At 34.6% G+C, this 13143-nt stretch overlaps 1 protein-coding gene across 2 annotated transcripts in view; it reads left to right on the forward strand.

Moving 5' to 3' along the window:
* LOC138331489 (rabankyrin-5-like) overlaps window positions 1–12670 on the forward strand; it is a 30157-nt gene extending 17487 nt beyond the window's left edge. For both annotated transcript variants that reach the window (XM_069279156.1, XM_069279158.1), the window contains 12 exons: window positions 2970–3138; window positions 3749–3867; window positions 4210–4272; window positions 4820–4913; window positions 5266–5466; window positions 5879–6055; window positions 6894–7041; window positions 8180–8270; window positions 10297–10421; window positions 10849–10995; window positions 11491–11581; window positions 12208–12670. In XM_069279156.1, the coding sequence (XP_069135257.1) occupies window positions 2970–3138; window positions 3749–3867; window positions 4210–4272; window positions 4820–4913; window positions 5266–5466; window positions 5879–6055; window positions 6894–7041; window positions 8180–8270; window positions 10297–10421; window positions 10849–10995; window positions 11491–11581; window positions 12208–12340 (1558 nt within the window). In that variant the 3' untranslated portion in view covers window positions 12341–12670. The remainder of the gene's footprint in view (window positions 1–2969; window positions 3139–3748; window positions 3868–4209; window positions 4273–4819; window positions 4914–5265; window positions 5467–5878; window positions 6056–6893; window positions 7042–8179; window positions 8271–10296; window positions 10422–10848; window positions 10996–11490; window positions 11582–12207) is intronic.
* Window positions 12671–13143: the final 473 nt, after the last annotated feature.

The raw sequence follows: 13143 nt of genomic DNA on the forward strand, positions 1-13143 counted from the left end.
CACCAGACCTTTGGAATTGTGATTTTGAAACCCATGTAGAACAAGTACTGACCATACCTGTATGTCAGTGCTTTTTCTCTGGGTACTCCAGCTTTCCTCCCATTTCCTAAACCTGGCACGTCCTTAAATGACCCTAGATGTTATAAGAAGGCATAAAACAAACTAGACCTAAACCTAAACTATCAACTCATTGTTTCAATAATAAAAGCCCTCCATATTATCATACAATATTGTTATCCCCCTATAGCTACCAAGCCCTCATCTCTTCATCATTCCTTAACTTTAAGAAATTCCTAAACTTCAAATTCTCCACAGAAAAGCATCACAGAGATTAGGAAACCATTTAAGTTAAGGAACTGTTCTTAACTCCAGGAGAATTTTACTTTAAGAAATTCCTTTAAGTTAAGAGTCGTTGATGAAACTGGGCCCAGACCCTTGGGTATATAAACAATTTTATAGGGAATGGTGCATGTATATTTATTTACTTGATATATGTATATCAGTGATGGATATGTCATTATAAGTTTATTAATTAAAATTATTCTGGTAGCATGTATATTCTGTAATAATTTATATATATATTAAGGTATTTATCTATATGTAATTATCTGCCAACACGGCAGTTTCGAGATCCAAAGCGACTTGGATCAAGTACTATTTACAGTCAATTAGTCCCACCTTCCGGTGATTATGACGTCACAAAAATCACGTCAAATGGCGACATCATAATCACCACTAGGTGCACGTGGGACTAAGCGACGGTAAATAGTACTTTACCCATGTTGCTTTGGGATCTTGAAACCCACTTATTTCAGTATTGTTCTACATACAAATATTAATTATGTGATATTAATTAATGCTGATCATACCCTTAGCTAGAAGATACTGCAAACCAACTTCCTCTGGTGTTTAATTTACCTTCATGAATTAATTTTACGATCAAAGTAAATTTACTAAAAATAATCACTGTGAAGTAATATCTACCTCTTTTACATTCCATTGGAATATTTTCATTCAATTTTAAAATCTTTGAAAAAACCCTTTACAACTTGTTTTGTAATTTAATTTCCCCTTAATTTAGTTGGTTTACAGTTGTTTTCTTATCAAAAAATTGAAAACTAAGTAGTAAGTATTACTAATTGATTATATTTTATATCGTTTTTTTCTTTTCCTCCAAACGTTTCTTATTGAATTATCATATCATTTCCTTACTATCCGTCAAGTATCTAATTTTTCTCATGCTGTCTACATGAATAAGAAGAGGAATGTTCTAATCTATTTTCTGACATTAATGCAGCAGATAGTGTCTAATTAGCATCTCAACGGATAGCTGTACCTAATTAGCATATTAATGGATAGCTATGTATAATTAGCATATTAATGGATAGCTATGTCTAATTAGCATATTAATGGATAGCTATGTCTAATTAGCATATTAATGGATAGCTATGTCTGATTAGCATATTAATGGATAGCTATGTCTAATTAGCATATAAATGGATAGCTATGTCTAATTAGCATATTAATGGATAGCTATGTCTAATTAGCATATTAATGGATAGCTATGTCTAATTAGCATATTAATGGATAGCTATGTCTGTCTAATTAGCATATTAATGGATAGCTATGTCTGTCTAATTATGCATATAAATGGATAGCTAAATGGATAGCTAGTCTAATTAGCATATAATGGATAGCTATGTCTATTAGATATTAATGGATAGCTATGTCTATTAGCATATTAATGGATAGCTATGCAATTATTAATGGATAGCTATGTCTAATTAGCATATTAATGGATAGCTATGTCTAATTAGCATATTAATGGATAGCTATGTCTAATTAGCATATTAATGGATAGCTATGTCTAATTAGCATATTAATGGATAGCTATGTCTAATTAGCATATTAATGGATAGCTATGTCTGATTAGCATATTAATGGATAGCTATGTCTAATTAGCATCTTTAACAGATAGGTAATGGACAGAGTAATCTTTAACAGATAGGTAATGGACAGAGTAATTGTAAAAGGATAGTGATGCTTTAGAATGTCAATGTTAATGATGCAAGCTAGAAATTGTATTGATATGTGTCACTGAGCTGATGGAACATGCTTCTTTAACAAGAAAAATACACATCATTAAACTAGGCTCCAGGATTATAAACAAATGTCTTTACTTAGAACTAAGTTAAAAAAAAGGTTGAGACTGTATTTTAGAATATGTGCAAACCATATGCATATGGACCTGCTTCTTAAATTGTTCTGTTAGAAAATAATTTTATATTTAAAAATTGGCTCTATAAAGTTGAAGACATGTGTTCTCTCTCCCGCAATCAGGACATCATTCTGTAATTTTGTCACATGTACTAAACTAATATTGCATAAGGTAATGTTCGGTTGAGGAAATGTGAAGATGTATTTACTTTATATCAGTGGTGAGATAAAAGATATACATGTAATCTGGTTATGGGTTCATGAACATTTATAACTTAATACTCATTATTAATATTTTAACTCAGAAATGCTATATGTCCGGGCATATGGGTAGTTATATGTTTTGGTTGTTCTATAGCATGGTTGTTTACATACCAAAAAATCACATATTTGATCGATCTTACACCCAAGAAGTTATATTTAGGCTATTCCAAATCAAAGACTACAATATTCGGTTTTGAAATTTCAGGGCTTAATGATTTAAATGAACTTTATGATATAGAAAAGAAATATTAATAGTTTAAAAATGATATTGATTATAAACACATCAGTTGCAAGTAAATGTTAGCATTATATAAACAACCGTTTCATGCTATACAATATTTGATCAAACTCAAACTGGAGTTGCACAATTATATCTTTAATTTCAAACACAAAAACTAGTCAAGAGGGTTTTACTGTTGTTTGTAAATTTAATGTATTGTGCTTTAGTTTAAACAATAAGTCACTATGTGTGTCATTTGTTGTTTCAGAACCAACTCACTAGAGACTCCGCTACAACATGCTATACAGCGCCACCTACCGGTCGTTGTGGACATGCTGTGTAAAAGAGGTGTTAACATGAACATGCTTGACCATGAGAAATCATGTCCACTTTGGCAAGCTCTGGACACCGGTCAAGAGGACATTGCTCAAATACTGGTACATTTATTCTGAACTCCGAGATTTTCATTGAGTTATCTGGTCATGTAAGCTATAAAGAAAAAGTCAAAATGATAAATCATAACCAAAAAGACACAATATTTGGCATATTTCTAAAGAATTCAGCAGATAAACACAAACAAATGAATACCATGGCAAGTTTTTCAAATTACCAGATAATGTATTTTAGTGTTATTCAGGTAAACATTAATGCAAAATTGCCATATCTTTCTATCTAATAGTATACCATTTATCATTAAAATGTAATGTTATTTGACATTAAGTTTAAACATGGTTGTGACCTTGAACTTTCACTTTTAATTGGTTGTGACCTTGACCTTTGGTATTTAGATAAAACATGGTTGTGATATTGACCTTTCACATTACGATAAAACATGGTTGTGACCTTGAACTTTCACATTTAAATAAAACATGGTTGTGACCTTGACCTTTGATATTTAGGTAAAACATGGTTGTGATCTTGACCTTTCACATTTAGATAAAACATGATTGTGACCTTGACCTTTCACATTTAGGTTAAACATGGTTGTGACCTTGACCTTTGATATTTAGGTAAAACATGGTTGTGACCTTGACCTTTGATATTTAGGTAAAACATGGTTGTGACCTTGACCTATGGTCCGAAGGCCCCAGTAGCTGTGAGCAGACACTCCTCCACAGAGCCATAGATGAGAACAACGAAGCTGTCGCCTGTTTTCTCATTAAGAGGTATGGATCTAATAATACAATTGATGGTAAACTTTTAGCAAATAAAAAATCCCAAGGTTTAATTGAAATCCCTAGGTTTAAATGAAGCAATTTTATATTTTTTTTTAGTTTTAAGAAATCATAAGTGCATATAAGTGTAGCACGACTCATTTAAGTTGCTGGTGTTCAGAGGTCATGGGTTTTAATGCTGGTCTGGTCACTACATTTTCTCCTGTTTTATCTATAACATATAATACATTGTTATCTTGTTAATTTTTGATATCTCTATGTTATTGAATATTGAATTTCAGAAAAACAAAAAGTATCATATTTGGCTAACTTAACATAATAACTGGTTAACAGCGGTTGTAACAAGAATGCGACGCGGCGACCCGGACCAAATGGTGAAGGGGACGAGGAAGCCAGGTAATTAAAATAACTTTATAAGGCACAGGACCAAATAGAGAAGTTAGGTCATTCTGTTATAGTGCTACAAAATAATCCTCACTTGTTGAAAATATTTGAAATAGAAATTAACTTGCAGTCCCAATATCTGTATCTGCGTTATCTTTTTCATGATTTATAAGAATGTTGAAAAAAAATCCTGTTGTAAATCATGCAGAGACAGGACTAAATCAAAGTCAACATGAATGATAATGATTAGGAAAATTTTGATGAAAATCAAATAAATACTGAACATCGCTAGGTGGGTCACATTTAGTCAAACAAACCGAAGTTTGCATAACGTTGTTGCTGAGAACTTCATGTGACTACCGTAATTATGTAACGTCTGTCCGAATCTTCAGTTGAAAGGATGCTACAAATACAATTGTCTACAATATTCCAGTTATGTTTACTTGGAAATATGTTTTATAAAAGTGTAAAATTATGGCTACATTAGTATTGGTTTGTGAACTTCTACATCTGTATATAAACTGGTACACATGCAGTTGCTATGGTAATTTTGTTATAGAGACCAGCAGACACCATTACACATGGCCTGTACCTGGGGACTGGAAGTGGTTGTTCAGTGTCTTATGGAACATTCAGCAGACGTCAATGCTCAGGTAGGTCAAAGGTCAGATAGGCCAGTTATCAATGCTAAGATAAGTCAAAGGTTGATGCCTAGTTAGGTCAGAGATTAATGATCAGGTAGGTCACAGGTCAATACTTTGGTGGGTCAAAAGGTTAATGCTCAGGTAAGTCATAGGTCAAGGCTCAGATAGGTTAGAGGTCAATATTCAAGGAGGTCAATGCTTAGTTACATCAAAGATCAATACTTAAGTAGGGCAATGGTCAGCTTATAATTTACCAATATACACTTTAATTCTAAATTTAGTCTTTCACCTATAGTTGTTCAGTAGATTCAGTTTTATCCTTGAAGTAATTTTCCTCTAATTCCATTTCTCATTTGTGTAGGATACTGAAGGGAAGACCCCTATCCATATTGCCATAGAGAACCAGCATCCGGTGATTATCTCCCTTCTGCTGTCCCATCCAAGTCTGGATCTCACCGTCCGGGACAAACAAGGATTCACTCCCTTTGCTGCTGCTATGACAACCAAAAACAACAAAGCTGCTCAGGCCATATTGAATAGGGAACCAACCGCCGCAGAACAGGTAAATTTATTCAACCATGCTGAGGTCACTCTACCATGAAATATAGTCAGGTCACTCGACCATGTGATATTCCCCATGTTGGAAGGTCAACCATTTGATAAGGTCTAGTATCTAAACCATGTTGTACAACATCACACAACCACATGATATGGTAAGGGTTCTCATGATTTCTATGTTGAATAATTAAAGTTGGAAAAAATTTTCTGGTCACTCAACCATGTCATATAGTAAGGTCAGTTGACCATGGGATCGGTAAGGTCACACAGCTAGGTCACTTAACTTATTTAATTGTCTCTAATTGTATGTTAATTGTCAGGTTTCTTATCTATGTTATAACATCTGACAAAGCCATTTATCTTTGTCACTTGTTGTATTTATTGTAAGTTTAACCTCATATTTTTGTGGTTTACAGGTCGATAACCGCGGTAGAAACTTCCTTCACACAGCCATACAGAAGTCAGATATAGAGAGTGTACTGTTCCTTATTAGTGTCCACGCCAACGTAAACTCTCGCGTCCAAGACTCGCAGCAACTCACTCCACTGCACTTAGCTGTCACCGCAGGCTCCGAAATCATTGTCAGGAATCTGGTAAAACATTTCTTCATGATCCACTCATTCATCGTTAAAACTATCATTTATAGATGATCTTAACAATGGATTGTGCATTACAAGTTGAATTGTCAGAATAGGAAATAATAAGAAAATGGAAAACAAACATGTATATTGGGCATCCTGATGAAAACTACCCAGTGATTAAAAACGGAAAAAAAAACCCAATATTTTTGGGACATCCTTGAAGATAATTTCAGAGCTTTTATCTTTTGTGTAGTGAAGATTTTGAGAAACAGGAATTATTACCTGGTAAAGTGGAACTTGACTCGGTTGATTATCAAGGTTAGATCAGGTAGCGTCCATTTTGAAGATGGGGTGTCCCACTTTGACCTTCAGTTTGGAAACTCTATTTTCTCTTCTCCTTTAAACTGATTGTACTTTTAATGTACAGTGGACCCTCGATAATCCGTACACCTTCGTTCCCAGCCTAAACCGTTCGGATTACAAGTTTTACGGACTGCCAAATTCAGTGTTCTTAGTCAATTAAATTGTCACGTATGAGTTACTCACCTTTACCTTGTAATCGATGATAGGCTTTTATGTAATATACCTGTATTTTAATAAATACTTTGTTTGTTATGTTTTATATGCGTTTTTTATATAATTATGTTAAGAATATTAGATAAACGTATTTCTTTTTCAAAACACAAACCCAAAATTCGGAATCGGTTCCCTAACATTACCTTCCAGATTGTGAGTTTTCCTGACTATCGGCGTCCGGATGATCGTGGGTCCACTGTATATGTTTATGATGTATATTTTGTAGTTACTAGTTGTACTTTTAATGTATATGTTTATGATGTATATTTTGTAGTTACTAGCGGGAGCTGATGTCAACGCTAAGACAAAAAAGAACGAGACGACACTACACTTAGCAGCACTCAAAGATCACTCCGTCATTGCCAGTATACTCCTGGAGAACGGAATTGATTATGATGTCGTCGACGAAAATCTCAACAATGGTAAAATTTCTCTTTACATCTGTTTGACATAATGAAGCATTACATGTCTGATTTTCATTCTTCATGAAAATATATTGTAAGCGCTAATGTTTTGTCAAGCATCAGAATTAAGATTTAGGTCATAATTTAAAAGACATTTGCAGTTTTCTGTAATTCAAATGTGTTATTCAGACAATTAAGGACTCAGGGACTAAATCATCCTCAATGTCCCAGGGATTACTATCACTGTCATTATATCCACTACTGAAAGACTGTTTTACGTATTTATTTCTTTATATCAAAATATTTTATTGTCAATAGACATAAAGGTTATGCTTTCATTTAAAGGGACAATTCACTTACGCTAATTCTTTTACATAACCAAGAAGCAAAATATGGCATAAATGTATTGTTCTACATTTCTTATGAAATATATAACATAAGATATTGACAAATTCCACGTCATTGTTTAGTATTTTAATTGATACCGTTGTAATTACAAATCGTTGATCAATACGATTAAGCAGGTACAATATGTACGCTGTACCAACATCCGAGCCAAAGTCACGCACGTTAAACAAATGAACTACATAAGCACTGTGGAGGTGATATAATGATTTTTTAGGCAAGACAATTCACCTAATAAGGTAAACACACTTCTGTCAGAGCGATTTGAGCTGTTCTAGACAAAAGTAGCATTACTCTACGAGCAAGGGACTGGGTTCAGCATACAAGATATTCGACCACAATGTGTAATGGCGGACAGCGAGTGAGTTTGAACATTTCACACGCATTTCACCACCATGGGATGTTCCGACATATCACAGTAAAACCGACTGATCTAATTTCCATTAGAACTGGGGGTTTTCCGTTATATATACAAATTTTAATGTTCTCGTCGAATGAATTGTCCCTTTAACACATTTATCTGTTCTTCTACTGTAAACTGTCTTCATTTCATGTGATTTAATTTTGTGAATTTAACTATCAGAGAGAGAAATCAAAACAACAATTGATGCAAATTTGAATATAGAAGCAAAATTCAAAGACATATGGAAATGTTTACATTACTAGGTAATTTTAAAAGACTAAAGTTTACTGATATGTTACAGAATTCTGTTAAAAGTCATTTTCCCAACTGTCATCATTTTTATTGTAGCCTTACATGTAGCCGTTCAACATGGAAATCTCAACACAGTTAGGATTTTACTTACAGAGTCGCGTGTCAATGCTGAGGCCGTCAACGCCAAGTAAGATAAACCCTAATATATAGAGATATCGAAGTTGTGTATTGATTTCGAAAAATAATCCCATGAGAAATCAATGAAATCGTATGCTTGAAATTATTTTGTTTTAATAAGTTGTCTGAAAAATTATTTAAAAGCATTGATTTTGATTATTTTTAGCCCACCATCATCAGATGGTGGGCTATTCAAATCGCTTTTTGTCCGTGGTCCGTCCGTCCTTCCGTCGCCGTCCTTCCGTCCGTCCGTCCGTTAACAATTCTTGTTATCGCTATTTCTCAGAAAGCACTGAAGGGATCTTTCTCAAATTTCATATGTAGGTTCCCCTAGGGCCCTAGTTGTGCATATTGCATTTTGGGACCAATCGGTTAACAAGATGGCCGCCAGGCAGCCATCTTGGATTTTGATACTTAAAGTTTGTTATCGCTATTTCTCAGAAAGTACTGAAGAGATCTTTCTCAAATTTCATATGTAGGTTCCCCTAGGGCCCTAGTTGTGCATATTGCATTTTGGGACCAATCGGTTAACAAGATGGCCGCCAGGCAGCCATCTTGGATTTTGATAGTTAAAGTTTGTTATCGCTATTTCTCAGAAAGTACTGAAGGGATCTTTCTCAAATTTCATATGTAGGTTCCCCTAGGGCCCTAGTTGTGCATATTGCATTTTGGGACCAATCGGTTAACAAGATGGCCGCCAGGCAGCCATCTTGGATTTTAATACTTAAAGTTTGTTATCGCTATTTCTCAGAAAGTACTAAAGGGATCTTTCTCAAATTTCATATGTAGGTTCCCCTAGGGCCCTAGTTGTGCATATTGCATTTTGGGACCAATCGGTTAACAAGATGGCCGCCAGGCAGCCATCTTGGATTTTAATACTTAAAGTTTGTTATCGCTATTTCTCAGAAAGTACTGAAGGGATCTTTCTCAAATTTCATATGTAGGTTCCCCTAGGGCCCTAGTTGTGCATAATGCGTTTTTTGGATCGATCGGTCAACAAAATGGCCACCAGGCAGCCATCTTGGATTTTGATAGTTAAAGATTAATATCGCTATTTCTCACAAAGTACTGAAGGGATCTTTCTCATATTTCATATGTAGGTTTCCCTAGGGCTCTTGTTGTGCATAATGCGTTTTTGGATCGATCGGTCAACAAAATGGCCGCCAGGCTGCCATCTTGGAATTTGATAGTTAAAGTTTGTTATCGCTATTTCTCACAAAGTACTGAAGGGATCTTTCTCATATTTCATATGTAGGTTTCCCTAGGGCTCTTGTTGTGCATAATGCGTTTTTGGATCGATCGGTCAACAAAATGGCCGCCAGGCTGCCATCTTGGAATTTGATAGTTAAAGTTTGTTATCACTATTTCTCAGAAAGTATTGAATGAATCTGTCTCAAATTTCATATATAGGTTCCTCTATGGCCCTAGTTGTGCATATTTCGATTTGGGACCGATCGATTTACAAGATGGCCGCCAAGGAGCCATCTTGGATTTTGATAGTTGAAGTTTGTTACTGCTATTTCTCAGAAAGTACTGAAGCGATCTGTCTCAAATTTTATATGTAGTATGTTTGCAAAAGTTTGAAAAGCAGAGAAAAGATCCCTCTTTCCATTGTCAGACATAGATCATTCTTTGGTGGGCGCCAAGCATTGATTTTGATTATTTTTTAATTTCATCGGGTTATGAAAGAAATTTTGTTGACAAACTTTTGTAGGAATCCGCTACATGGATTCACAAAGTTAGCAAACAAATTTCTTGCCTACCACAATGAAATTAAAAATTGGTGACATCAATGCTTAAACAAGTTCACAAAGATTAACATTCGTAGATATAAACATTTAATGGATATCCCTATTGATATATGTGATATTTGTATTAACTAGCAGAGATAAATATTTGCAATTTACTTGGATAACCAAATTCGCAACAATAAATAGCACATAAGACAGTGGGATTATAGTATACCCAAATATCTGTATGTTTGATCATCAATATTTAGCCTACTTTTAATATTTGACTATTTGTAACTTTTTCAGAGGTCAGATGTCAATCCACGTATTAGCTCAGTATGGCCGTGATTCTGCTTCAGCTGTGTTCGAACTCTTCAGGGAAAGTATGCCAGACTACCCTATAGACCGACCAGACGCCGAGGGCAACACAGGTACGAGGTGGCTAAGGTGTCGGGCCACTACCATGAAATAGGGATCGGGGGTTATTAATCTGTGTGCTCTGTCCACTCCGTCCTGTCATGTCTCGTTACATCTCGCTTTGATGCGGAGATGGGGGCATATATATGTCTTACCAACATTTCTATTTTTGTGTGTTAGTCATGATTCATGTCTATCAAAAGATGATCGGTCTCTTTTGGTATTTTGTTTTTTAATTTCTTTAAGTGAAAATTGCTGCTACAGCTCAGCTGACATACACTGGGTTGACCATAGACGACTAGACAGCTCAATTTGTAGAAATGGTTGTTAAGATTTAGAAAAAGTCAGAATTTTATCAGTATCTGCTATAAATTATCCTTCTGATGCACTGTTACCTATATATTATTAGTTTTTGCATTTGAAAAAATCTTTTTGTTGCAGCTCTTCTCTTGGCTTATGTCAACGGAAATGGAAGTTTATGTCGGAGCCTTGTCCGGTCAGGGGCTCGTTTAGGAACTATGAACAAACAAGGACTTAGTATATTTAATGCTCCGGTAGCAACTAAACAACTACTGTTTAAATTATTAGGTAAGTAACAGTTTCCATAGCAGCCCATCCTTGATACTCAAGGGGTTACTATCACTGACGTTATATCCGCCCCTGGACTATCTCGTAGTAAAACTGGAGGCAAAAGAGTCGACACAAGTAATTTGATTCTTTGATGTACATCAAAAGAATTGTATAAAAGTAAGCTGTGGTTCACTGTGTGACTTTTGAAGTTGCTCTCACTGAAAACTCAAAGGAAATCGCTGCAGGCCTTTGATTGGTCAGTTTTTTTCTCCTGAACTGCCTCCAGTTTTACTTTGAGATAGTCCAAGGGTGGATATAACGTCAGTGTGATTGTAACTCCTGGAGCATCAAGGATGCTAGCAACTAAACAACCACTGTTTGTATTATTAGGTAAGTTTCTGCTACTGTTACAAATCCTTCCATAGAAAGTTGTATAAAATATCTGTTTGTAGTCATACTATATTAACATGCAAAATTGAACCAGTTTGTGATAACATTTTGTTTTGTTAACAGATATGTTATCAAAGGAGCCACCATGGTCTGAGGGTGAAGTGTGCTTAGAATGTTCTGTCAAATTTAGTATTAAAACAAGGAAACATCATTGGTGAGTTTGTAATAAGTATTTCTATTATTGACACACATACACAAAAAAAAATAATAATTAAATCAGTTGAAATTTAAGAATGTAAGGAAAAATTAGAGGATATTGAACTGGGTTCATGGGGTAATTTGGAGACTTGATCATAATAATAATATTTTAAAATCGGAGAAAAGTTTGTGCCCATATCTGTAAGCTTTTTTACTACTCTTCTAAAGTTTTCTGCGAGATCTTTATTGAAATTCTTACTTTTTAGGTATTATTAAAATAATGGAAAATTACATTAGTCAATTGGTGTATTATGAATTTCATGAAACATGTAAGATTACCATGGTTCCTAGTTATCTATTCAAATTTAACTACATTTTAAACCAAACTTCTTTCACAGCTATAAATTTTTGCAATTTTTATTTCAAACCTAGTTCCTGAAGATTAAAATTCGTGGATTGAAAAGTTGAATCAAAATTCCTATCAGTAATATTATATATGGTAATTCACGGAGTTAACTTTCGCAAAATTACATGGATTGCAAAATAGCACATGAAAGAAAGTTGGTTTACATTATACCAAACTTTGATAACTTTAATTGTGTTTTATGAATACAAGATAAAAGATGATGTTTTATTTTACAGTCGCCATTGTGGTCGCCTAGTCTGTGCCAAGTGTTCTTCCAAAGACATGCCGATTGTCAAGTACAACCTGTCAAAGCCAGTACGGGTGTGTGACATTTGTTTTGATGTTTTAAGTCTCGGTGGAACATTTTGACGATCTAATATCAATTTTAGCCTTGATAATAAGATTTCACCATCAGTGCTACTACAGGGATAGAGAGGAACAGATGCAACAGCATGTTGGACATATCTCATCAAAATGATGTAACATTCACCCCTGTAATTCCATAATGAACTGATCTAGTCTTTGATTTTTAAGAGCTTAAATGTGTCTTCAGGGGTGAATGAGTTAGGTTTCACACGCAAAAGTTGGGCATATCACCAAAATGTGTTTTCAGATGGCTACAACAGAGTAAGACTCATGACAGCTTTTCTTGTCCGGAATGTACAGATATGTGCCAGAGTTACCTGACCTTATACACCCCTAGAAATCTATAATGAACTGTTCCAGCCTTAGAATCAGAAGGGTCCAAATGTGTGTTCAGGGATGAATGGGTTAAACATGTTGTAGTCAATGGATATTTGCATATGAACTTTGGGCATCACACATTTATGCTGATTTTTTTTAAGACCTTCAATATAATTATGTAGAAAGTACAAGTTGTTTGACTACTGAAGGGCATTGTACAAGGGTATAAATTTATAATCTGCATATTTCTTAACCTGTTATAAGATGTGTCATAATTTTTTTATCAGAAACCATATAATAATCACATTTTTTCATCAGAAAATGTGTCGTGTAACAATGTATTACCATTGAGTGTATCAATGGGGCATTTTAATGGTTGTCAATTCAATTGTGCTTGAATATCAAAAAGCTTGAAATTCAAAAATCAGAAGTATCAGCAAAATTTTAAAACCACAAGAAGTTTGTTTTCAAATAAAGGCTGGCCTCCT

The sequence above is a fragment of the Argopecten irradians genome, chromosome 9, assembly GCF_041381155.1.
Source record: "Argopecten irradians isolate NY chromosome 9, Ai_NY, whole genome shotgun sequence".
Classification (NCBI taxonomy): domain Eukaryota; kingdom Metazoa; phylum Mollusca; class Bivalvia; order Pectinida; family Pectinidae; genus Argopecten; species Argopecten irradians.